This window comes from Tamandua tetradactyla, chromosome 17 (genome assembly GCF_023851605.1).
Source record: "Tamandua tetradactyla isolate mTamTet1 chromosome 17, mTamTet1.pri, whole genome shotgun sequence".
In the NCBI taxonomy this organism is placed as follows: Eukaryota; Metazoa; Chordata; class Mammalia; order Pilosa; family Myrmecophagidae; genus Tamandua; species Tamandua tetradactyla.
Genome location: NC_135343.1, coordinates 15,421,251 through 15,447,863, shown reverse-complemented (window position 1 = coordinate 15,447,863; position 26,613 = coordinate 15,421,251). Strand labels below are relative to the sequence as shown.

General features: G+C 37.8%; 2 protein-coding genes and 1 long non-coding RNA gene across 7 annotated transcripts in view; 1 reads left to right on the top strand and 2 right to left on the bottom strand.

Annotated features, from left to right (window-relative positions):
• DYNC2LI1 (dynein cytoplasmic 2 light intermediate chain 1) overlaps positions 1–9,686 on the bottom strand; it is a 41,389-nt gene extending 31,703 nt beyond the window's left edge. The window contains exons 1-2 of the mRNA XM_077134112.1: positions 9,536–9,686; positions 7,510–7,627 (exon numbers count right to left, since the gene is read on the bottom strand). Coding sequence (XP_076990227.1) covers positions 7,510–7,627; positions 9,536–9,543 — 126 coding nt within the window. The 5' untranslated portion in view covers positions 9,544–9,686. The remainder of the gene's footprint in view (positions 1–7,509; positions 7,628–9,535) is intronic.
• LOC143660760 (uncharacterized) overlaps positions 1–26,613 on the top strand; it is a 107,606-nt gene that overhangs the window by 34,618 nt on the left and 46,375 nt on the right. For 2 of the 3 annotated variants that reach the window (XR_013164236.1, XR_013164235.1), the window contains exon 3: positions 22,303–22,384. This is a non-coding gene — a long non-coding RNA (uncharacterized LOC143660760). Of the gene's footprint in view, positions 1–8,763; positions 9,375–22,302; positions 22,385–26,613 lie in introns of those variants that run through there. The other variant, XR_013164237.1, reaches the window with a different exon arrangement.
• Positions 20,390–26,613, bottom strand: part of PLEKHH2 (pleckstrin homology, MyTH4 and FERM domain containing H2) — a 129,635-nt gene continuing 123,411 nt past the window's right edge. For all 3 annotated transcript variants that reach the window (XM_077134106.1, XM_077134107.1, XM_077134105.1), the window contains exon 30: positions 20,390–22,591. In XM_077134106.1, the coding sequence (XP_076990221.1) occupies positions 22,406–22,591 (186 nt within the window). In that variant the 3' untranslated portion in view covers positions 20,390–22,405. The remainder of the gene's footprint in view (positions 22,592–26,613) is intronic.

Below are 26,613 nucleotides of genomic sequence, written 5' to 3'. Positions count from 1 at the left end.
ATACATACACATGTAGAGAGAAAGAGTGAGTGAGAGAGAAACACTCATACACAGACAAATAAGTTATTCCAAAGGGACACCACTATGTCAGCAGGGATTATTTTAGGTGGTAAATTTGCAGATAATTTTCATTTTTTTAAAAACCAGAATTTTCCTACAATGAACATGCATCATGTTGTATACTTTTAAAATTTTAAATAAATAAGGGCACAGAACCTAGAAATTAATATAGTCTATGTATAAGAAGGTATGAAATCAGAATCACTGTATTCTAGAATTGGAAGGAAGCATAGGTATTATCTAGCTAATTCTCTCAAATTCTCATGGTCTCTTAGTGTTGATTTAAATTGTTTTCATTATAATCTTATATATGTGTAGGACTACTTGGTGACAATTCTAAATAAACATAAACTCAACTACAGGCTCTGGAATTATATTTTAGATGATCATTAAAATGATAATCCAAATTTGAAAAATTCACTGAAATATGGCCACATAAGGATGGACCCTCAGATGGCAGGGTTTCGTGGTTCAAGAAACACTGACCTGGTTTAAGTTCATTTAGAGACTACCAAAACAAATTCAATCTTCCCTTCCATTACATCAGTCACACCAGAAGTCCAGTCTTCTTCTCTGACCCTGGGACTCTAATTTCCCAAGTCCTCCTCATATCTCTCCATCTGGCCCCATTCCCTCATTTCCTCCCTTTCTCTAAAATCCTTCTATTTTCCAATTCCAGCTCCTTGACTGACAAACTCCCAATCTCTTTAGACCATTCTCTCTATCTGCTGGCCTAAACTAAACTCTAGCTGTTTCTGGACCACTTCCTCTGCAATGCCTTCTTTCTTCTCCCTTTTCTCTTTCCATTCCTGTCTGAGAGCAAACATAATTTGAAAAAGTCTCAAATTGATGGCTACATCCCTTAACAACAACAAGAACAAACCAAGAAATCTCAGAGGAGTGGGAGAACTAGATTTCCAGAGTTATTACGACATAATTCTCAGAATGTCCAGTTCACATAAAAAAATTATAAAACACACAAAGAAAAGGGAGTGTATGACACACTCACACAAAAAAAGAGAATTTGCCAGAAATCCCTCCCGAGAAATCTCACAGACTGGAACTGTTAGTTGAAAACCTTAAATCAACTATTCAGTGAGCTAAACGAATCCATATACAAAGAACTTAGAAAGAACTAAAAGAAATTAGTTCTAAGAAATTAGAACTAAAAGAAATTGTTCTGTCTGAACAAACTGAAGAGATAGAAATTGTACAAAGGAACCAAACAAATTTTGGAGCTATCAAGTACAGAACCGAAATTAAAAACTCATCAGACAGATTCACAGCAGATTTGAACAGGCAGGAGGAAAGATAAATGAAATTGAAGATAAGACCACTGAAGTTACCCAGTGTGGGAAGAAAGAAAAATAATGAAGAAAACTAAAGAGCTTGAGGGACTTGTGGGACACATGTAGTGTACCATTACATGCATGATTGGAGTCCCAGAAGGTTAAAAGAGACAGAAAGTGGCAGAAAAATATTTGAAGAAATAATGGTTGAAAATTTTCCAATTACACACTATGACCAAGTAGACTTTATTGCAGCAACGCAAAGATGGTTTAACATAAGTCAATCAGTGCAGTGTAATACACCACATTAATAGAATGAAGGGAAAAACACATAATCATCTCAATTGATGCAGAAAAGAAATTAGACAAATACAACATCTGTTCATGATAAAAACAATCATAAAATTAGGAATAGAACAAAACTTCCTCAATACAATAAAGGGCATTTATGAGAAGCCCACAGCAAATATAACACTCAATGGTGACTTTTGATTAGATGGTTTCCCTGGAGATCTGTCCCCACCCATTCAAGGTGGGGTTGCTTACTGGAGCCCTTTAAGAAGGAATCATTTTGGAAAAAGCTCAGATCCAACAATGCCGACAGAACCCACACAGCCAGAGACCTTTGGATGTGTGGAAGGAAACTGCCCCCAAGGAAGCCTTATGAAATGAGAAAAGAAAGCTAGCAGATGTTGCCATGTACCTTTCTAGCTGACAGAGGTGTTCATTGGTCTTTCTTGAATCAAGGTATCCTTTCCTGGATACCTGAGTTCAGACATTTTCATGGCCTTAAAACTGTAAACTTGCAACTTAATAAACTCTCCTTTCAAAAGCCATTCTCTTTCTGGTATATTGCATTCCAGAGCTTAACAAACTAAAATAGCTTCCATGGCTCTGCCTTTGAAGTAATTTTTCCTTCAATTTGTCCCTTTCCTATTCCTTTTAGTCCAGTCTGGCAGTGGTTCTGTTTAGACAGGTCTCACAATAAACTTGTCAGTTTTCCATGCAGTATATATAAACTACACCATCAGATTATATGACCTTTCATAAATCCTTTTTGGATAACTTCATTTCCAATTATGGCTTTTTCTGAAATGGCTGGCTGGTTTTACGTTTGGTTAAAGCCTCATGTGGGGCACTATTCTCTGGGGTTTCCTTTTCTGGAAGCCCAGAATTTTTTAAGACTATCAATTTCTGGTTTCTTTGTATCCAGGAGTTCAGTTCTCAGCTTCTCTCTTTCCTGGTGCATACTGCTATAAGCTGCAAGGAGAAACCAGGATGCATTTTTAACATTTAGTCTGGAAATCTCTCTGCTAAATATCCAAGTTTATCACTCTCAAATTCTGCCTTCCATCCAATATCAGCACTTAATTTTCTCAAATTCTCTGCCACTTAAAAACAAGGATTATCTTCCTTCCAGTTTGCAATAACACATCTATCATCTCAGTCTAAGGCCTCACTGTAAGTATCTTTAGAGTGCTCATTTCTACCAACAGTCTCTTCAAAACAATTCAGGCCTTTCTATCAAGTATATCACAATTCTTCCAGAATCTTCCCCTTATCCATGGGCTAAGGTTTTGAACAGGCATTTCTCTAAAGAAGATATTCAAGCGAGCAATAAGTATATGAAAAGATTTCAACATCATTAGCCATTAGAGGAATGCAAATTAAAAGTATAATGAGATACCTCTTCACAACCACGAATGTGATTATTATTTAAAAAAAAAACGAATAGTAAGTGTTGGCAAAATATGGAGAAATGGAAGCACTCGTACACTGTTGGTGGGAATGTAAAATGGTACAGTCATTGTGGAAGACAGTTTGGGGGTTCCTCAGATAGTTAAACACAGAATTACCACACGATCCAACAATTTCACTCCTAGGTATATATTTACATTACTAAGTGAAAAAATAACCAGTCTGAAGAGCTACATTCTATATGACTCCAATTACACAACACTGTAGAAAGGGAAAAACTAAACAATGGTAAAAAGATCAGTGGTTGGGGACAGGGACAGGGAGGATTAGAAAGATGAAGCACAGGGGATTTCATAGAGCAGTAAACTATTTCGTATGACACTCTAATTGTGGATACATGACATTATGCATTTGTCAAACCCTGCAGAACTTTACAGCACAAGGAGAATATTAATGTATGTAAATTAAAAAATAATAATTTCGAGGTCAGGGGTTCCCAGGATGGAATATAGAATGTGACAAAACACTGTCAGAATGGCAAAAGCCCAGAATGGACTATAGTTTGAAGAAAATTGTTAAAAGCAACATAAAGGTTTTAAAATGTATGTTTGATTCTATTGATCAGGGTAGATGATGCGACATAAATATATTAAAAAGAGAAAGCAAAACTGCCTAACTATTGATATGGAGAATGGTATTTTAAAAATGGTATTTTAAATGGAATAACCTTTAACAAGAGACAACCTTAGGGATAAGGAAGCAGACAGAAAACAGAGGGATTCAGTGACAGAATGCAATACTGAGTAGTAAGACCTTTGACCTATTCCCCAACCTATTTTCCAGAATCTTTCTCTAGAAAATGGATGGAATAAGAGAAAAAGAATCTGGCTACTGATATTTGTGGGTCCAACAAAAAAGCCACTTTCTGATTACATTACAGTAAAGCCCATCAATCGAAATGTCCCTTACTTTACCCCCACCCCTACAGCTTTTTAGTGCCTCCCTCCTAACTGTTAATGAACAGTAAGGATAACATTTGAGGAATACCTCCAATATGCATAACTGGAATCAAAAGAAATTAAGAGATAAAGGGACTTATGGCAAAACAAGGAACAGAAGAAAATATCTCCACCAAACCCATAAATGTTATACTCAGAATACGAAGAAAAGAGGATCAGAGTATAAGAGAAATCGTTTGGAAATAAAAAAGATTAACAGACTTCATGAAAAATTCAGTAAAATTTCTTTTGAAAGATAAAACTGAACAAATATCTCTAAAAGAAGTATTAAAAGACAAAGAATAATTAAAAAGGGGAAGATAAGAAAAATCAAAGATTAATTTAGGAGGTCTAATATCCAACTAATAGGAGTTCCAGAAGGGAGAAAATTATCAAAGAAATAGTACAGGAACATTTTCAGAACTAAGTGTCCCACACAACGAAAGGAGGAAAAAAGCCCACCTGAAGGCATATCATACTGAAATTTTATAATCCTGGGATTAAAGAGAAAATTCTAAGCATTTCCGGGGGGAGAGGGGATGGGTTCTAGGAAGGTTTGGGAATCCAATAGCACCTGTGTTCTCAAAAACAATAACAGAAGCTAGAAGACAATATAGCAATCAATGCTTTAAAAATCCTTACAGATAATTTCCAACCTAGAATTCTACATCTAGACCAACTTTCAATCCAGTGTTAGGGTAAATAAAAACATTTTCAGGTATCTCATAAATTTTACTTTCCATGCACCTCTCCCAGAAAACTCCAAGAGAATGTGCTCCACCAAGATGAGTGTGTAAAACAAGAGAAAGGAGGACACAGGATCCAGGAAACTGAAGTTCCAACACAAGAGAGAGGCAAAGGGAAATCTCAAGGTGTTGAGGGGAGGGAAGTCCCAGGACAATAGTTGTGCAGCCGTGCCTGAGAATAGCCAGTCCCTCAGAGGGTTATAAGATGAAGGACACCAGAAGGGGGGATAATGTAACTTTTAGATGACAAGATACAACTGACCACTTGAAAAATCATTTTGAAGGTGTGCGGGGGATTGTGGAAAGCATTATCAGTAGGAACCTGGGGAGCCAGCTTCCAGGACAGCCCCAAGTGACCCCCAACTCCTGGTATTGACACCCTTCTGTAGTCCCTCCCCTATCAAACCTGAGTTCATCTTCGTGACCAAAAGCATACGGCAGAAGCAACGGCATTTCACTTCCAACATGAGGTTTTAAAGACAGCAGCTTCTGCCGTGGGTACCCACGTTTCCTCAGATTTCCCTGAGGGAAGCCAGCTGCCATGTCGTGAACAGCTGTGTGCAGAGGCCTATGTGGTGAGGAACAGAGACCCTTGGGCAACAGCGAGGACCTGAGGTCTACTAACAGCCAGGTGAGCGAGCCTGGAAACAGATCCTTCAGTTCCGGTCAGAACACAAGATGACGGTAGCACAGGCTGACACCTTGACTGCAACTTCACGAGAAACCCTGAGCCAGAACCTCCCAGCTAACCCAATCCCAGATTCCTGAACCTCAGAAACTGTGGGAGATTAATATTTGTTGTTTCAAGCTGCTTGGTTCTGAGATAATTTATTACATATAAATAGATAACTAATGCATGTAAAAATTAAGCTACAGGGCAGTGTGACAGTGGCTTGGTGGCAGAGTTCTCACTGCCATGCCAGAGACCCGGGTTCGATTTGTGGTGCCTGCCCATGCACCAAAACAAAAACAAAAACAAAAGCCTAAGCCACATATATCAGCTAAGCAAATATAAAACAAGATGGTTTTAAACTGCAGGAAAGTTATAAAAGAAAGGAGAAGTAATCATAGGTCTCCACTTGGTTCAGCAGTAACCAAGTTTTAGATATTTTATAATGAATAACAATGAATATTGATTTAGCCCCCCAAATTATAATACAACTATGTTGCAGGCTGGGGCTGGAGTGGGAGTTTGGGAGAAAGATAAGAGAGCCAAATACTCTCCTACCATATCAGAAATTCAACAGATGATAGCTAACATTGGAAGTCGTGAAATAGCACATAAGCATGTTATTCAGAAACGTGGAAGTAAATTATACAAGAAACGATAAAAGAGTGGTGCTTTTTAAGGAGAGATTCTTAATAATGTGGATTTTTGTTTTACTTTATACACCTTTAGATACTCTATGAGTTTTAAAATCACATATGAATTACTTTAATAAAAGTAAATTAAAAATAAAGATAAAAATAGATTGTAACAATGGGCCCAAGCTAGTAAGATTAAAGATCAAACAACAGCATTAAATGAAAAAGACTTGTGGATTTCAAGTTCAACCTTAGTCAAGAGGATTATACAGCTATTAAAAAAAAAAAACTTTTAAACAATAATAGGAGCATAGCACCTGGAAAAAGAGAAGTTGGCAGACCTGATCTAAATGCCTTGAAAATTGTGTTCCATTCTGAGAATTACACATTAGAATAATTCCAGTTGAGAGTTACTAAAATCATAACTGATAGAGAATCCATGACGCAGAAGGAGTAGTTGAAAGAACAGAGATGTTAAACTTGAAACACAAAGATTCAGGGAGACAAGGTAGTTGCCATTAACTATTTGAAGGAAAACCACAAAATATCTGAAGGTTTAACATAGAGAAGAGGAATTAGACTTATTCTTATACTTTATAGGTCAGAATTAGGACCAAAGGGTGGAAGTAACTGTGAAACAGACAGAGGCTTTCCAGTAAGTAGGGACTAGCAAAAATGAAGTAGTCTGTCTTGTGGAAATGAACTCACCACTGCTGAAATATTTAAACCTAGACTATACGACTATTGTTTGGAAATAACGTGAAACAGCGGTTCTTTACCTTTCCTGAAGGCGCTAGAATCCTGAGAAGCTAATTTCCCAAAGAATGCAGCTACACACAATCACGCACAATTCCACATACATTTCTGGGGAGTTCAATGACCCCCCAAATGCCTGCATGGACCCCAGGGTAATAATCCCTGTTGTAGAAGACAAGAGTATCTCCAAGTTTCGTTTGATTTCTGGGACTCTAATTAAGAAAAGTGAGGGTTAAAAGTATCATATTCTATATGGTTCATGTTTTTATTATTTATATACTTGGTTCAGCTGTTATCAGCGATGTATAAGTATGACCAGCAGATTAGCATTTATGATGCCTTTGTGCAAACTGGGAAAAGGTGACTACTTTGGGCAGTCAAATTAGAAGCAAACCCCACACCAGGGCACAGCACCTGACAAGAAGAGGTAAGGCTCACTGAGCTAATGATCAATGTCAGTTCCCACTCACCCCATCAGCAGGATGGGGGGCTCCCACAAGGGACAAACAGCTCCCACACTGGCAGACCAGAGAATGGTTAACTGACTAAAGAGTTGAAGTATCTAAATTGTTTGCAACATATTACAACAAACTTACCACTGCCAGTTAAATCATTACGATACTTAAAAAAAAAAAAGGGTAGGAAAACTTGCATTACCCCATTTTTACTGCCCATGAAGAAAACAGATTTTTCTCCAATTTCAACTCCATCACCTTCAGTTCCATTACTTCCCCTTTTTTCCACTTCAGCTTTTGCAATTTCCCAGAGAGTATCACTGAATGAAAGGCAGAAAAACAAAAATTCAGAGAAACAAGAATTATTATTTTAAATGTGTATTTGAAACTCTGCAAATATTAATATAAACTAATATTAATACACATGCTTTCAAATATTTATTTCAATTTTTCCTTAAGTTAAATTTATAAAATAAATCAGCATTTTCTGGAGACAACAACCTGCTAACTCATCTCAGGATTGGTCATTTTGTGGTGTTTTATTTTGCACCGGTTCATCAAAGAATGCTGAAAATTATAAGCAGAGCCTTTATCACCAGAGCGTAAGCTTATCTTTGGGGCTTCCAGGCACCAAGCTAAAATAACTTTTGGAAATGTACAATTTGAAAACCATCCACACATAAATCGTTCAGAAAAACAGGGAACATGCAAAACCAGTGTAACAAATAATCTTGGCTCCCTGAAACATTTATTTTTGTTGTTGCTTTTTAAATTACATCTTTATCTCAAAATTATTATTTTTTTACATTAAGTGTAAAGGAAAATAATCACTTAAAAGCCCAAACATTTTCAAGATCATCCTTTAATTCATCTTTGTACACACACACACACACACACACATACAACTTTGCACAAACAGGAGCATTCATCTAAAAAAAATTAAAGTCTAAGAAAAAAATGGAATGAGAACTAAAAAAGCATGTGAGACCTGACTGGCTCTACTTTCTAGGCATGTGAACTTGGGCAAATTATCTAACTCTCTCTGGTTCCTTCGTTCCTTTATTAACTCAATAAATATTTATTGAGCACCTAATATATACAAAGGGCTGTGCTTGTCCCAGACTCAGTTTTGTTTCCTCACTTCTAAGATGCTAATAAAAAAAAAATACCAACTTTATAAGACTGCAGTGATTGTTAAAGTGTGATAATTCCTTTAGTTTAGGGCTTGGCCTATAAAATCACCTAAAATTTATTGGGTGTTTATAGTTACTACTATTCAAGAATCAAGAATGAAGAAAAGAGGTATAAAAGGCCAAAATGGGTGTCCCTAAATGTCTGCACTAAGACTCATGCGTTAATCTTACAGGTGAGCCCCCAAGCTCTCAGTCAGAGCCTGTCTGCTCCTCATTTACACATCATTTTCTCAAAACATGTTTTTCTACTTTCTGCTTTCCAGGTCCCCTTGTGGAACTTTGGAACTATAATCATTCCTTTTAAACTGTAACGAATTATACTGTGATGGGAAGCCAATAATTTTTCACATCAAGTTTCAAAAATAACAGAGAAAATGCCATTGATCACACAGTGAGAAAAACAGATTTATCCTGCTTCATGATGGAATTCCTGACTCTTCTCCTAGACGTCCTTATAAATTGTTCAGAGAAGGCTTAAGTACTATCCTGAGAACAGGTCATTACTGACGTCACAGGATTGAAGAACTAAAATGTATATTACAGGTCATCAAAATCCTTTCCTTCTTTCCTTTTTTAAAAACGTGATCTCACACTTCCCGCGATGCTTTCCCAAGTTTCCTCTATTTGCCGTTTTCCTAAAGCCCTGAACAGGGAGCGGAGATCCCTGGGGTACGGTCTCCTGGAAAAGTCCCAGGCCCGCAAAAACAACAACGAAATTTTCACTTAATGAGCGAGTGGATGGATTTGATGATCTTCCAAAGACCTTTACTTTTCTAACCTGGGGAACTGATCATTGTTTGCGACAGAATCCACATACTCAAGGATGGTACCTCCAGGCCCTTGACCCCCCCAGACCCGAGCTGCAGGCGGGGCAGCCCCCATCTGGAGTCCCGGATGGGCTCTTCCCCTCCCCACCCCCCCACCAAATACCCCTAGCTGCCTCTCCCTCTCCTCCCTCCTCGAAGGTTGGGGTGGGAAAGAGGAGAGAATTTCGGAAGAGAGAGGAACCAGGTGCAAGCAGGGATGCGGGAGTACCTGGGCATAGTGATTCGATCACCCCAGGGCCGCAGGCTCGGTGAAAGGCCCACCCTAGAACTTTGCAGACTGCAACCTCTCGGGAGGGTCCCGGAGCGCGGGCTTCCGTGTTGCCATGGGAACGACGTCACATCTCCGTTAGTGCGCGGAAGAGAAGCATCATGGGAAATGTAGTTCTTGGCGATCTTGTCGCCTCTCACGCTCATCTTGGACTCTTAGGATGCAAGTGGCGAGGTGACAAATGGTTACAAACCTGGGTCCTGATAGATTGTTTCTGAGTTGTGAGTGTTCTTTTATTCAAGAAAGAATAAAAGAGGCGAAAACTAGTCAGACCTTAAAACTAAAAGCAAGGCATGCTATTTTAGTATTTTCCAACTGTCTGCAAATGTAAACTAAACATTTAATTTACTATTAAAAAACTAATTAATTTACTATTAATTAGTAAATTAATAAAGCAAGTGCATTTCCTATATATTTCATTTTTTTATGAATGTATACTATTTGTGTTTGAACTTTGTGATCTCTATATCTCTCGAGAAAGCTCCAACGAAATAACAAAGATTAAGTCATTACTATATACTAGGCCCTATGCTACACAGAGTAAGGAGTAAAGAGATGAATAAAACATCCTAACTCATAAGCTCTCTGCCCTAAGAAAGACATATACAACTAATCATGATAACACAAAGAAGCAAGTGATACACGCTATTACATAGAGGTATAAAAAATTGCATGAGAACAACTGGCTAATTGTGCTTGAAGGAACTGGTGAAATAGTCATGGCAGTTAGAGTGTTTGATCTGTCATGAATACTAAGTAGATCTTAGGCCCTCTAGCACCAAGATGCCCTGAATCCTTGAAGGAGATACTTTTCCTCCAGCCCAAGGCTTGTGTTTCTGTGATGTTATGTTTGCAAACATGGGCTTTACAGTAAGATGGAACTAGATTTAAGACCTGGCTCAGTCACAATGAAAAAGTTACCACCTTGCTGCATTTGGGAAACTACTCAACTTCTCTGAGCCTTAGTTTCCACTCCTGTAAAGCAAAGAGAATTATGAGTCCTAAATAACATAAATATGTGAAACATAAGTTATACATGTGTCCATTTTAGTTTTCTAGGCTGCTCAAATACCATGTGTGCTAGTTTTAATCTGTGGTGGACCCCAGAAAAGCCATGCTCTTTGATCCACATTCAATATTGCTGGGTGGGAGCATTTTGATTGTTTCCATGAAGATGTGACCCACCCAATTGTGGGTGGTAACTTTTGATTAGATGATTTCCATGGAGGTGTGTCTCCACCCACGGAAGGTGGAGTTGCTTACTGGAATCCTTTAAAAGAGGAAACATTTTGGAGACAGTCCCTTTTGGTAGAGCCATGTGAAAGCCAGCAGATGCCGCCATGTTCGCCATGAGCCCTTCCAGCTGAGAAACGTTGAACATCGTCGGCCTTCTTGAACCAAGGTATCATTTCCTTGATGCCTTAAATTGGACATATCTATGGACTTGTTTTAATTGGGACATTTTCTCAGCCTTGGAACTGTAAACTAGCAACTCATTAAATTCCCCTTGTTAAAAATTGTTCCGTTTCTGGTATATTGCATTCCAGCAGCTAGCAAACTAGAACACCATGCAAAGGAATGGCTTAAACAATGATAATTTATTAGCTCACAGTTTTCAGGTCAGGGAAAAAGTCCAAATCAAGGAATCTTCAGTGTGATGCTTTCCCTCCAAAGACTGTGGCATTCTGCAGCTGGCAGCCTGTGGTCCTTGGTACTTAGCTTGTCACATGGCAAGGTACATTGTGTCATCTCCTCGTCTCTTTTCTTCCTCGTTCAGTTGAGGTTCAGCTTCTGGCTGCTCCCTCTGTGGCTTTCTCTCTGTCTGAATTTGTTTCTGCATAGAAAGGACTCCAGTAATAGGATTAAGACCCATCCTATTTGAGGGGGGTCACATCTTAAAATTTAATAACCTCATCAAAAGCGCCTACTTACATTAGGTTCACACCCACAGGAATGGATTAAGTTTAAGAATATATTTTTCTGGGGTATATTCAGCTCCAAACCCCGTAGTTTCTGGCACATTATACATGCTCAGTGCTTGGTATTATTATAAAGGAAACTGCTGGTCAGCAACTTTGAACAAAGAAACAAGGATCACATTCCTAGGAATGAGGTAGATGGTTGGTAAAGGAAATAAGCATTTACTACAAAAAAATTGGAAACAGAACTTTCCCAACACAGAGGTGCATTTTGGAGACAGAGTGACAAAGAGAAGACTGCAACTGCACATAGGAAGTGGAGTTCAGTGAAGAAGGATGCTTGCACCTATCATTGAGTCAGCATCTATATCCCAGGGCCAGCGAGCTTATTAACTTACAAACTAATGCGGGACAGATTGCAATGAATTGTAACGATTGGTGTTCTGAAAACTTTGGACTCCTTTTGCATGTTAGCAAGGAGGGCCTGATGATATTGATAACTGTGGTAGTTAGATTCAGTTGTCAACTTGGCCAGGTGAATGTACCTAGTTCTGTTGCTGCGGACATGAGCTAATGGTACGTGAACCTCATCTGTTGCTCATTACATCTGCAGTCGGCTAAGAGGCGTGCCTGCTGTAATGAATGATGTTTGATTTAATTGGCTGGTGCTCAAATGAGAGAGCTCAACCTAGCACAGCTCAAGCAGCTCAGCATACCTCATCTCAGCACTCGTAGTTCAGCCCAGGCCTTTGGAGATGTAGAAAGAAATCACCCTGGGGAAAGTTGTTGGAACCTAGGGGCCTGTAGAGAAGGCCAGCAGAGACCATCCTGAGCCTTCCCACATAAGAAAGAACCTCAGTTGAAAGTTAGCTGCCTTTCCTCTGAAGAACTAATGAAATAAATCCCCTTTTATTAAAAGCCGATCCGTCTCTGGTGTGTTGCATTCCAGCAGCTAGCAAACTAGAACAATAATAATAACAATAGCTAACCATTTTGCTGAGTATTTGCTGTGTACCAGGCACAGTACTAGCACTTTAAAAGTGTGATTGTTTGGATAACTGGAATAGAGGATTGTAGAAAGGAGCCTGACAACAAGAAAAGTGAAGGTTATTTAGCTGGGCCCTCACCACCAACGTTAAGTTGATCTGATGGAGGAGGTGAGTTTCTTTTTATTCCTCCTTTCCTCTTGAGGCTTCATATTTGGACCAAAATAATAATAATAATAATAATAATAAGTGACATTCATGACAGATAGAAATTCTCAAGGCAAGAGTATTTCAAATATTTGAGCTCTGCTTTTTGATCACACCAAGAAGGCTTCAATGGTGATAGAGGAGGAGACAATTTTAGCTGCTTGCTGGATGGAATGAGCACTGATGTAGGAGGTTAGAGGCATGTGCAGAGTGTATTTGGGAAACTATGAATAGTTTGGGGTGCAGGAATATAAGGTGCCTAGTGGGGCTAAGGGAGGAAAGCAAACTTGGCAGGTAATTTGGGCAACCATGGAGAACCTTAAAATTGGCTTTTATAGTGTTTGTTATGAGAAACAAAATAAAATTTTAAAATAGGAATGTATCATGACTAGACATGAGGTTTAGTGAAATCAGTTTTTGCAGTTCTGTGAAGGATGATTTGGAGTCTGGAAGGCCATATGGAGTCTATTAACAATGGCCTGGAAAATGACTGAGTCATTTTTATGTTTTTCCTTGTTTTCAAATTTATATGAGCTTATTATAGAAAAAAATGTTATAAAGAAAAAATAAAGAGGATAATATAAGCATGCCCAGAAGTAATAACTATTGAACATTTTGGTGTATTGCACTCTAATCTTTTTTCTTATACAGTCAAAATAAGCATAATTTTGATAGCTGTATAATATTCTACTGCATAGACTTTTTTTCACAATTTCATAGTTCACCTAATGCTGAGTGCCTGTGTCAGAGTAAACACCTGCCATAAGTTGGGTTAATCAGAATCCTTCCCAGGTATTTTTCAAATTAGAATTGGAAAAAGACGGGCACTCCCTTTCTGGAGAAAACTAGCAAATTTTCTGCTAAATAAAGAAGGTGTTTTATAGTTAGAGAATAAGCAGCAGATGCATAGCAATATAGAGACAAAGTCCTGGCTTGTCTCATGGTTTCTTCTGTCCCTAAGTCTCTGCTGTGTCCCCTTTCTTATGGCTTGGCTGTTCAGCAATCAAAATGATTCTTTTTTAAAAAATACTTTTACTGACGAATCTTCACAAATGTGTTAGTTTGTAAGTTGTTGGAATGCAATGTACAGAACTGGAACAACTTTTGAAAAGAGGAATTAGTAAGTTACAAGTTTACAGTTCTAAGCCTTTAAAAATATCCAACTAAGGCATCCAGGGAAAGATACCTTAATCCAAGAAAGGCTGATGGGTACAGAACATCTCTGTCAGTTGGGAAGTCATATGTTGGCATCTGCTGGTCCCTTGCTCCTGGGTTCCATTGCTTGCAGCCTACGTTCCTGTAGGGGTTCCTCACTTTGCTTTTCCAGGGCTGACTTTCATCTCTTGGCTACCCTTGGCTTTCTCCAGGTTTGGCTCGCCTAACATCTCATGGCAATGTCTGCTGATCTCATGAAAAAAGTTTATACAGTGGAATATTATACAGCCATCAAAATTATGCTGACTTTTTTTAAAAAAACTCTCCAAATATCCATGTTCTGTTCTCCAAGTGTCAGCATCTGTGTCAGCTCTGCTCTGAAGTTTCTGTTGCTCTGTCATTTCTGACTCTCTCCAAAATGTTTCCCCTTTTAAAGTATTCCAGAAAACTAATCAAGACCCATCTGGAATGGGTGGAGTCACATCACCATCTAGTCAAAGGTCACACCCACAACTAGGCATGCCACATCCCTATGGAGATACTGTAATCAAACGTTTCCAGCATACATTATTGAATCAAGGTTAAAAGCAATGGCTGCCTCCACAAGATTGGATCAGAATAAAACATGGCTTTTCTGGGGGTATATTACTATTTTCAAACCGGCACAACACACATACAGTCCATACATGGTGTATAATCAGTGGCTCACAATATCATCACATAGTTGTGTGTTCATGACCATGATCAATTTTTACAGCATTTGCATCACTCCAGAAAAAGAAATAAAAAGAAAAAACGCATACATCCCATACCCCTTATCCTTCCCTCTCATTAACTATGAGTATTTCAATCTACCCAATTTATTTTACCCTTTATCCCCTCTATTATTTATTTTTTTATCCATATATATTTTTTTACTCATCTGTCCATACCCCAGATAAAAGAAACATCAGATACAGGGTTTTCACATTTACACAGTCACATTGTAAAAACTATATAACTAGACAGTCTTCTTTAAGAATCAAGGCTACTGGAACTCAGTTCAACAATTTCAGGTACTTCCCTCCAGTCACTCCAGTACACCCTAAACTAAAAAGGGATGTCTGTATAACGCATAAGAATAACTTCCGAGATAACCTCTCAACAATTTGAAATCTCTCAGCCACTGAGACTCTATCTCATTTCTCTCTTCCCCCTTTTGGTCAAGAGGCCTTTCTCAATCTCTTAATGCTGGGTCCCAGCTAATCCCGGGAGTTCTGTCCCACGTTTCCAGGGAGATTTATACCCCTGGGAGTCATGTCCCACGTATGGGAGAGGACCGTGAGTTCACCTGCCAAGTGGCTTAGAGAGAGGCCACATCTGAGCAACAAAAGAGGTTCTCTGGGGGTGATTCTTAGGCATAATTATAAGGCTTAGCCTATCCTTGCAGGAATAAGTTTCATAGGGGCAAACCCTAAGATCAAGGGCTCAGCCTATTGAATTGGTTTTCCCCCCTGCTTGTGAGAATATCAGGAATTCTCCAAATGGGGAAGTTGAGTATTCCCTCTGTTCTAGTTTGCTAGCTGCAGGAATGCAACACACCAGAGACGGATTGGCTTTTAATAAAAGGGGATTTATTTTATTAGTTCTTCAGAGAGAAGGCAGCTAACTTTCCACTGAGGTTTTTTTTTTTTTTTTTTTTTTTTTTTTTTTACGTGGGAAGGCACAGGATGGTCTCTGCTGGCCTTCTCTCCAGGCCCCTGGGTTCCAACAACTTTCCCCAGGGTGATTTCTTTCTATATCTCCAAAGGCCTGGGCTGAACTGAGAGTGCTAAGATGAGGTATGCTGAGCTGCTTGGGCTGTGCTAGGTTGAGCTCTCTCATTTAAGCACCAGCCAATTAAACCAAACATCATTCATTGCAGCAGGCACACCTCCTAGCTGACTGCAGATGTAAATCAGCAACAGATGAGGTTCACGTACCATTGGCTCATGTCCGTAGCAACAAAACTAGGTATGCTCACCTGGCCAAGTAGACAACTGAATCTAACTACCAAACCCTCATTTCTCCCCAGTCCCCCAGGGGGACTTTGCAAATGCTTCTTTATTCACTGCCCAAATTACTCTGGGATATATTGGGGTATCATGCTAACCTGGACAAACCAACAAGATCTCAAACCCTATTCAGGATTCCATGTACTTATGGTGTTCGACTAAACTGACCACAAGTTAAATTAGGTAATGGTATTAGGCAAAATATAAATTTTGCACCAAATACACATCTCTCCCTTTGGTCTCACCCAGAAATTGAAATTTCAAAATATGGACAATACCATCTTTTATCCTGTACTCTGATTCACCTTAGTCCTATCCAGATCAGCTTCATTCATCTTGATATTCTTGCAATAAATTTTCTCCTTTTTGTCTAAGTTAGTTCAAGCTGAATTTTGGAATTTACATGAAAGGCTTGAGAAAAGAGAGAAAAGTCAAGGTTTATCTCCTGGGTGACTGATGAGTGCTCCTGTTAATTGTTGAGGGAATGGAGGAGGAGCAGCAGCTTTAGAGGTAAACATAATTAGCTAGTTTTAGACATGGAGAGTTTAAGACACCACCCATTAGTCAGTTGGATCATTTGGAGTCTATTGGACTTGGCAGTCAGGGGGTCGATGGAAACCTTATGTAAAGCTGTAAACAGTGGGGGCCTGCTCTCAAGGTTGCTGGCACTCACCACATCCCTGGTGGGAAAACTCTTACAATCTGTGGATCATCCAAAAGATAATAAGGGCTCTCCCCAAGCTTTTCTAAGATTCATTTTATAAGCTTTTCTCTCATAAAAGGCAACTCCTGGGTGGGCCGCGGTGGCTCAGCGGGCAAGAGTGCTTGCCTGCCATGCCGGAGGACCCCGGTTCGATTCCCGGCCCCAGCCCATGTAAAAAACAAACAAACAAACAAAATATAATAAAAAATAAGAAAATGCTTAAAGATGTTTCCCTTTCTTCCTCCCTTCCTTCCTTCTCTGTCTTTCCTTCCCTTCCTCCCTTTCTCTTTAAAAAAAAAAAAAAAAAAAGGCAACTCCTACTGGAGTTTGATAGGCCCATAGTTTTTCCAGAAACTCAGTAAGTTAGTAACTTCTCCGTCGTCTCCTCTGGTGCTGCCTAACATTTATACCTTAAGGACACTTCCTGGAATTCATTAGAGCCACATGGTGAGAGGAGGAATTGGTCTTCTCTAGCCACTGCTCCTGCTAAAGAAAAGTCACCTGATTTTAATAAAGCCACCAATATACCTTAGCAATACCTTTAGAAGGGATAACAAGCCCCCTTTCCCCCATTTATTAGAAGATAATGTTAACAAAGGGCTGGAAGGAAGGGTATGCTGTATTAAAGTGCTATGGGAAACAGTTATGCCTTGCTTTAGCATTATTTGCTAATAGATGTTTTCCTAGTAAAATTTTTTATTCCTTGTCTATTACTGGACCCACCCACCCCAATTAATTGCTATGATCTTTTGGATTGATATTGACTATCAATGTGCCCTAGAATCATTGTGACTATGTACAATTTATATAAAACTAAATTCAACAAGTAAAATCATAGTACAGAGTAAGTGGTTGTCTCATCTCCTTCCCCCAGCCTCCTGCCCAGGCCCATAACTCTTCCTTTGTTAAGTCTAACCCTCCCTGTTTTTCTTTTTATCACATTGTTCCATATTCGTCATCATGATCATTTTTAGAACATTTGCATCACTCCAGAAAAATAAAGTGACAAAAGAAAAAATCCTATGTTAAAACACTGAATGAAGCTGCATGTGAGAATGATAGAGGGATGAGGGCTGGGGACATAAATGAAATCAGAAAGAAAGATAAATGCTAAAGATCGAGATGGTATCATCTAGGAATGCCTAGAGTGTATAATAATAGTGAAATGTACAATGTACAAATTTTAAAAATGTTTTGGCATGAGGAAGAACAAAGGAATGTCATTATTGCAGGGTGCTGAAAATAGATACTTTAAAATGTCACCTTATGTGTGAGACTAAAGCAAAAAATGTTTGTTACAAAATTTAGATTTTGACTAGAGCGTTTCCTAATATAACTCATGTAGATAATTTGATTGAATGTCATAAGTACTTGGAATCTCAGGTAGCACATGAGATTTTGTTGGTTTGTCCAGAGTGATGCCCCGATTAATCCCACAATGATTTGATCAGTGACTGGAAAAGTATTTGCAAGCCCCCTTCGGGGAATGGTGAGAGTGGGGAGAAATTCAACTTCCCCAAGTTGAATTCTTGATATTCTCACAAGCAGTGTGGACAACCAAAGCTATAGGCTGAGCCCCCAGGCTTGGGGTTTGTTCACATGAAACTTAACCCCACAAAGGATAGGTCAAGTCTACTTAAAATTTAGGCCTAAGAGTCACCCCCAAGAGAGCCTCTTTTGTTGCTCAGATGTGGCCTCTCTCTCCAGCCAACACGACGAGCAGTCTCACCACCCTCCCCCTCTCTGCATGGGACATGACTCCCAGGGATATAGACCTTCCTGGCGACGTGGGACAGAGAACCTGGAATGAGCTGAGACTCAGCATCAAGGGACTGAGAAAAACCCTAGAATGAGCTGAGAATTAACATCAAGGGATTGAGAGAAACTTCTCCACCAAAAGGGGGAAGAGTAAAATGAGACCAAGTGTCAATGGCTGAGAGATTCCAAACAGAGTGGAGAGGTTATCCTGGAGGTTATTCTTACGCATTTAAGTAGATATCACCTTGTTGTTCAAAATGTAGTGGAGAGGCTGGAAGGAATTGCCTGAAAATGTAGTGCTGTGTTCCAGTAGCCATGTTTCTTGATGATGATTGAACAATGATATAGCTTTCATAATGAGACTCTGTGAATGTGAAAACCTTATGTCTGATGCTCCTTTTAGCTACTATATCAACAGAAGAGTAGAACATATGGAATAAAAATAAATAATAGAGGGAACATGTTAAAATAAATTCAGTTTGAAATACTAGTGGTAAATGAAAGTGAGGGGTAAGGGGTATGGTATGTATAGTCTTTTTTTTCTCTATTATCATTTTATTTCTTTTTCTATTGTCTTTTTCTTTTTCTAAATCGATGCAAATGTACTAAGAAATGATTAATATGCAACTGTGTGATGATATTAAGAATTACTGATTGTATATGTAGAATGGAATGATATCTACATTTTTTGTTTGTTAATTTTTTTTAATTAATAAAAAAAGTTTTAAAAAAAAATCCATACATCCTATACCATTTACCCCTCCCTCTCATTGATCCCATGGGTCCTTCTGTCTCATGGTTCCTTTCGTCACAAAGTTTCTGCTGTGTCCCGTGTGCATTACAATCTACCCAATTTTTTTTAACCCTTTATCTGTCCTTATTGTTATTATTTTTTTTAACATGGGCAGGTACCGGGAATCGAACCCGGGTCCTCTGGCATGGCAGGCAAGCATTCTTGCCTGCTGAGCCACTGTGGCCCATTCTGCCCTTATTATTTTTTGTCCTTATTTTTTTTTTACTTATCCATCCATACCTTGGATAAAGGGACTGACCCTCCCTTTTAATTACCCAAGAAAAGTTTTGAATCTGGGTGTCTTTGAAATATGGATCAATGCTATTTCACCATCAATATCTATTTGTGGACTTGGCCTTAATTTGGAGTTTAAAGGGGAAAAAAAATCAAGTTGCTCTTGTTGCAGTAAAATCCATTTTTTCTTTTAGGGGGGAAACATAAAGGGGGTTCGATTTCTGTATGAACCAGGTAGCAGAGAAGCTTCTTCACCAACTTATTTTTGTTGCCGGCCTCCCTCACGGCCCACCGTACTGGAGCCTCTCCTCCACAGGGTTCCCCCCGAGACTGCATGGAAGGAGGACAAATTCCATGGCAGCTGGGGTTGGTGGATGAGTGAAATGTGTTCTTAGACTTCCTGGGACTCTGAAAGTGTTTTTCTAGAGAAGTGTGATTATCCATGGTGGTTAGTTCTTCAGGACTATACTTCAGTACAATTGTGGCTTAAATATATTGTTCTAGAAACCTGACCACCATGTATTATTTCTATGGGAAAAAAATTTAAAGACGCCTAATTAATAAACACATTTTGGGAACTAAGTCTCTTTATAAATTGGGATTAACTTTTCTTGTAAATTGAGAGTTAAATTTATTTCTAAGCTATGGCATAGATGACTGTAAAGACAGGAAAGAAAATCCAGAACATTTAAAATAAATTTTTAAGATACAATCCATTCAAACTACCTGTATAAAATAACCTCTCTTGGAGAACCAAATTTTTTTTCTATTATTCTGTCAACTCACAGATTATATATGTGTCTATAAGCATAAATATGTAGAAAAGCTACACTTTGCCAAAATAGCTTTCTTTTATATGGATAAAATAAAGTAACACTGAAGACAAAGCATGAATGCAAGAGGAGGTAATAACTACCATTTTCACTAGCAGTGCACCTCAGCTTTGACAGTGAAAACATTAGGTATTTCTTGAAGATTATTTAAAAGATAATGCCCAAAATGGGTTTTGTAAATCATTTATTATGATTGAAAGGGAAGAAAATGATAGGAGACAAATATTACAATTAAACATGTAACATTATTCTCTTGTAACCAATTATAATAATATACTTTGAATTTTTTAATGGCTATATAAGTCATTTCCCAGAAAATAAAATTTGTACATCACCAGTTACAGAAAACTGATTTCTTTCCATCAAAATATTTTATCTCTGCTCTATCAAAAATAAATGAGAAGTCTAAGGTACTACAGTTTAAGCTAAACTTTCACTACTTGTTTAAATTATAAGTTTTAGGGAGCTTAACAGATGGTGAACTAACTATTGCCTGAGAATAAAGTGCTCATACATATTTAATAGCTTTGTCAAGCCTCTGGCTGACCAATTAATGATAATTAACCGGCTTTCTGGGAACTTAGAAACTCTACTGTCTCCCAGCCAAAAGTTTCCTTCTGAGAGTCATCCCAAAATGATAACCAAGCTTATTCTAAAAACTAATTTGCTTACTCAGTGAGTGGTTATGGCTCAAAAGATTTAGGAGAAATAGTTAATGGAAATCTATTTCTGTAGAGCTTCCTGACCTTCTTTTTGTCATTACTAATAAAGCAAAATAGGACTGCAGTGATACATTTCTAAACTCTGTCCTTTTTTACAGTGCTAATATGGGAAAGAACATTTTTAAAAGGCTTAGTATGAAAATAGTGCATCATCAAGGAAGAAGCAGCGAAGAAGAAAACGTGAAGGCTCTGTCAACAAATTAATTCAACAGCTAACATTTAAAAAAAAAATTAGTTTTGAAAATAACATACACAAAATGATAAATATATGTCCAAAAATAAATACAAATATTCTACATATAAATAAAATTAAGTATACTCATGATTATCATTACAATTAAGCATTTGTAAAATAAAATTTTCATGTCTTATCACAGTTTTATTTTTATTGTAAATTAATACTAATTACTTTGTTTTGACACATAGAGCAATGTACTGGCCACTTACATAGCTTAGGAATATAAAAAATTTCCAGATTTTTTTCAACTAAAGTTTTATCTCCTTTGACAGAAAAATTATTTTCTCTTTTCATTAAAGACATATTTTTGGTAATTTGCTTTCAAATTATAATTACAAAGGGCTGTTTTTGTTCTCAAATATAATATTATTTAGCAAAGCAAGGTTAAGATGACCCAGCACCAAATGCAATTAAACATGGGCAATTTTCCAGGGAACTCAGAATACACTGAAAGCTGAGGAATGTCAGGAGTCACTATTTTGTTTTAAATTTTACACTCCAACAATCTGAAAAGGTGATAGGGTATACTTTCTAATACAGAGCAGAAACTAACTGCTGTTTTCTCACATAATGATTCCTAGAGCCCAGAGGTTTATTGCAATTGCTTTAAAAATCTGCCCCTAACCACAGCCCTACAGTTGTTGCTTATACTGTGCACTCCACTTTGTTCCAAACATCATATCATTAAGTAAAGGCACATATAATTATAGTACTTAATTTTTGGCAGTAATCATTTATGATTAATCAGTTTTCATTAAGTAAAGGCACATATAATTATAGTACTTAATTTTTGGCAGTGATCATTTACGATTAATCAGTTTTCCAAATGAGAGTTTTGGAATCTCCCTTTCGATAGATTGTTAGAATATTAAAAAAAGAAAACAAAAAAGGAGAAGAAGAAGGAAGGAAGGAAGGGAAGAAGAAGAAAAAGGGGAAGAAGGAAGGAAAGAGAGAAAAGCTATATCGCATGACATATCTGATGCCAAGAGAAGGAGAAAATGGCAATTCTAACTCATTTGATCTAAGAGAAAATCGGTGTATTGGGAAAAGTTTATTTATCTTAGTAGTAGTATTCATCTGAATATTTAGGAAACAAATAAGAGAGTAACCTCCATTCCTTTTACAGTTTCGAATACTGATGTGTGGTGCTGTGTTGCCAGAATACAAATGAACTTGTTTGGAGCTGCTGCAGTTGGCAGAGAAGACAGGTGATGAATGTCCTCAAACCTTCAGAGTAAGGTGGGGCCTTTGGTGGGTCTGCTGCTTGACAGAGGGGGCTGGCTTCCCACAGGTCCCGCCTGGGGTCCCTGGGCTGGCGCTGAGAGCAGTGCCGGAGCAGAGAGGTGGTGAAATGCTGCCTTTTGCTGATGGAAGTTGTTTATGTAACTGGCGATCAAAAGAGTGATTTCAAGAATCTAAAACAAGAAAAAACAGGATTGTTATGCTCCTGAGAATTTACCACTTCCAAAAGACAGAGAAGAGTTGGTGATGGTGGTCTGCATTTGCAACTGCCGAGGACAGCAGAGCCCTGTCTGTCCAGGTCAAACAGTAAAGTACTAACACGTCTAGTACCATCAAGGCACTGACATAGTTTTCCGTTTTAAGCCAGCAGAAAGAGTAGATCTCATATTTAGTGGCAACACTAGAAAATGTAATAGTCAGTAGTACAACCCCATCAAGTATCTTAAATTCACATTTGTGCGAATTTAAAAATTCAGTGTGTCATTTAAACAAAATGAAACATTGAATGTGCCATAATCTTCTAGACTTAATGGATAAGTGCTTTCACTTAAATATAGATTTCATTAGGAAAGATATCTTTTTAAAAGTTTAAAAGAAAAAGTTTCCATTCTAAAGAGGTAGTCTTTTTATGTCTTTTAATGGACAATTTCAAAACTGTGAAAGTTTTAGGAAAATCTATTTCTCATTGTTTTTACTAAAATTGGGATTAGCACATTAGAATGTAGCCCTTTTATTCATTGCTTTTAGTTAGAGGCATTAAAACTACATAGATATTACATTAAAAACAGTAAAGGAACAAGTATGTTTTAATTATAAAACCTTACTCTTTCCTCTAAGTAAATAAGCCAACATGTTTAAAGTATCTGACAACTTACACCATAGCCATTTATTTTGAATCTAATATGCTAGGCATGAGGCTATGTATTTTACACACTTTATTTAATTCTTTTTTTTTTTTCATTTTTTTTAACGTAATAAAACCAATCAATATACAATCGGAACATTCTTTTTTTATTACATAGTTGTATATTCATCACCATCATCATTTCTTAGAACATTTGCATCAATTCAGAAAAAGAAATAAAAAGAAAACAGAAAAAAAAAATTCATACATACCATTCCCCTTACCCCTTCCATTCATTGATCACTAGCATTTCAATCTACTAAATTTATTTTGACATTTGCTCTCCCTATTATTCATTTATTTTTAATCCATATGTTTTACTCATTTGTCCATAAGGTAGATGAAAGAGGTCCCAGACGCAAGGTTTTCACAATCACACAGTCACACTGTGAAAGCTATATCATTATACAATCATCTGCAAGAAACATGGCTATGGAACACAGCTCTACATTTTCAGGCAGTTCCCTCCAGCCTCTCTGTTATGCCTTAACTAACAAGGTGATATCTATTTAATGCATACAGGAATAATCTCCAGGATAACCTCTCGACTCTGTTTGGAATCTCTCAGCCATTGACATTTTATTTTGTCTCATTTCTCTCTTTCCCCTTTCAGGCAAGAAGGTTATCTCAATCCCCTGGTACTTAGTCTCAGCTTATTCTAGGATTTCTGCCCCATGTTGCCAGGAAGGTCCACATCCCTGGGAGTCATGTACCACGTAGAGAGGGGAAGGGCAGTGAGTTTGCTTGTTGTGTTGGCTGAGAGAGAGAGGCTACATCTGAGGAACAAAAGAGCTTCTCTTGAGGGTGACTCTTAGGCCTAATTTTAAGTAGGCTTAGCCTAACCTTTGCGGGGTATATAAACAACCCCCAAGATTGGAGGCTCAGCCTATTGCTTTGGTTGTCCCCACTGCTTGTGAGAATATCAAGAATTCTCCACTTGGGGAAATTGAATTTTCCCCCTTCTCATCATTCCCTCAAGGGACTTTGCAAATACTTTTTTTATTAACTGTTCAAATCCTTCAGGGATTTATCGAGGTGTCACTCTGGACAACCTACAAAATTTCATGCCATACTCAAGGTTCCATGTACTTATGATGTTCAATTAAACTGTCCACATACGTTATAATAGGAAATGCACTAGTCAAAATATAAATTTTGTACCAAATAAACATTTTTTGCTTTAGTCTCACACATAAGTTAAAGTTTTAAAATATTAATTACCATCTGTTTTCAACACTGAATTATTGACATTCCTTTGTTCTTCCTCATGCAAAACATTTTTAAATTTGTACATTTAGTCACTATCATTATGTACTCTAGGCATTCCTAGATTATACCATCTCAGTCTTTATCGTATATCTTTTCTTCTGATTTCATGTGTGCCCCAGGCCTCCCTCTCTCTATCATTCTCACATTCAGTTTCATTCAGTGTTGAAACATTTTTGTATTACCGTTAGGTAGTATTTTGTTATCCATTTCTGAATTTTTACCACAATCTGCATCCCTTCAGTTCCAATTACCTAATATCTACCCTATTTCCATCTCCTGATGACCTCTGTTCTTAACTGAAATTATCCAAGTTCATTCATTAATGTTAGTTCATATCAGTGAGACCACACAGTATTTGTACTTTTGTTTCTGGCTAATCTCACTCAGCATAATGTCCTCAAGGTTCATCCATGCTGTTACATACTTCATAACTTTATTCTGTCTTACAGTTGCATAATAATCCATCGTATGTATATACCACAGCTTGTTTAGCCACTCAACTGTTGATGGGCATTTGGGCTGTTTCCGTCTCTTCGCATTTGTAAATAATGCTATAAACATTGGTGTGCAACTGTCCGTTGACCTCATGTCCTTTGAGTAGATACCTAGCAATGGTATTGCTGGGTCATATGGCTATACTTAGCTTCCTGAGGAACTGCCAAACTGATTTCCATAACAGTTGTACCATTTGACATTCCAACCAACAGTGGATAAATGTGCCTCTTTCTCCACATCCTCTCCAGCACTTGTTTTCTGTTTTACTGATAATGGCCATTCTGGTGGGTGTGAGATGATATCTCATAGTGGTTTTGATTTGCATTTCCCTAACAGCCAGGGAAGCTGAACATCTTTTCATGTGCCTTTTGGCCATTTGTATTTCCTCTTCTGAGAAGTGGTTGTTCAAGTCTTTTGCCCATTTTGTAATTGGGTTGTCTGTCTTTCTGATGTTGAGTTGAACAATCTCTTCATATATTCTGGATACTAGACCTTTATCTGATATATCATTTCTAAATATTGTCTCCCATTGGGTAGGGTGTCTTTTTACTTTCTTGACGAAGCTCTTTCATGCACAAAAGTGTTTAATTTTGAGGAGTCCCCATTTCTTTCTTTCTTTCTTCAATGCTCGTGCTTTGGGTGTAAGGTCTAGGAAACCACCTTCTATTATAAGATTTATAAGATATTTCCCTATATTTTCTTCTAACAGTTTCATGGTCTTAGATCTAATGTTTAGGTGTTTGATCCATTTTGAGTTAATTTTTGTATAGGGTGTGAGATATAGATCCTCTTTCATTCTTTTGCATGTGGATATCCAGTTCTCTAGGCACCATTTATTGAAGAGACTGTTCTGTCCCACGTGATTTGGCTTGACTGCCTTATCAAGATGAGAGGGTCTATATCTGAACACTCTATCAATTCCATTGATCAGTATATCTATCTTTATGTCAGTACCATGCTGTTTTGACCACTGTAGCTTTGTAACACGCCTTAAAGCCAGGTAGTGTGAGACCTCTGGCTTCATTTTTCTTTTTCAGGATACTTTTAGCTATTCGGGGCACTGTGCCCTTCCAGAGAAATTTGGTTATTGGTTTTTCTCTTTCTGAAAAGTAAGTTTTTGGGATTTTAATTGGTATTGCATTGAATCTGTAAATCAACTTAGGTAGAATTGACATCTTAACTATAGTCTCCCAATCCATGAACACAGTATGCCCTTCCATCTATTTAGGTCTTCTGTGATTTCTTTTAACAATTTCTTGTAGTTTTCTTTGTATAGGTTTTTTGTCTCTTTAGTTAAACTTATTCGTAAATATTTTATTCTTTTGGTTGCAACTGTAAATAGAATTTTTTTCTTTTTTCCCCCCTCAGATTGTCCGTTATTCGTGTATAGAAACACTACAGATTTTTGAGTGTTGATCTTGTAACCTGCCACTTTGCCGTACTCATCTATTAGCTCTAATAGTTTTGCTGTGGATTTTTCGGGGTTTTTGACATATAGTATATCATCTGCAAACAGTGAGAGTTTTA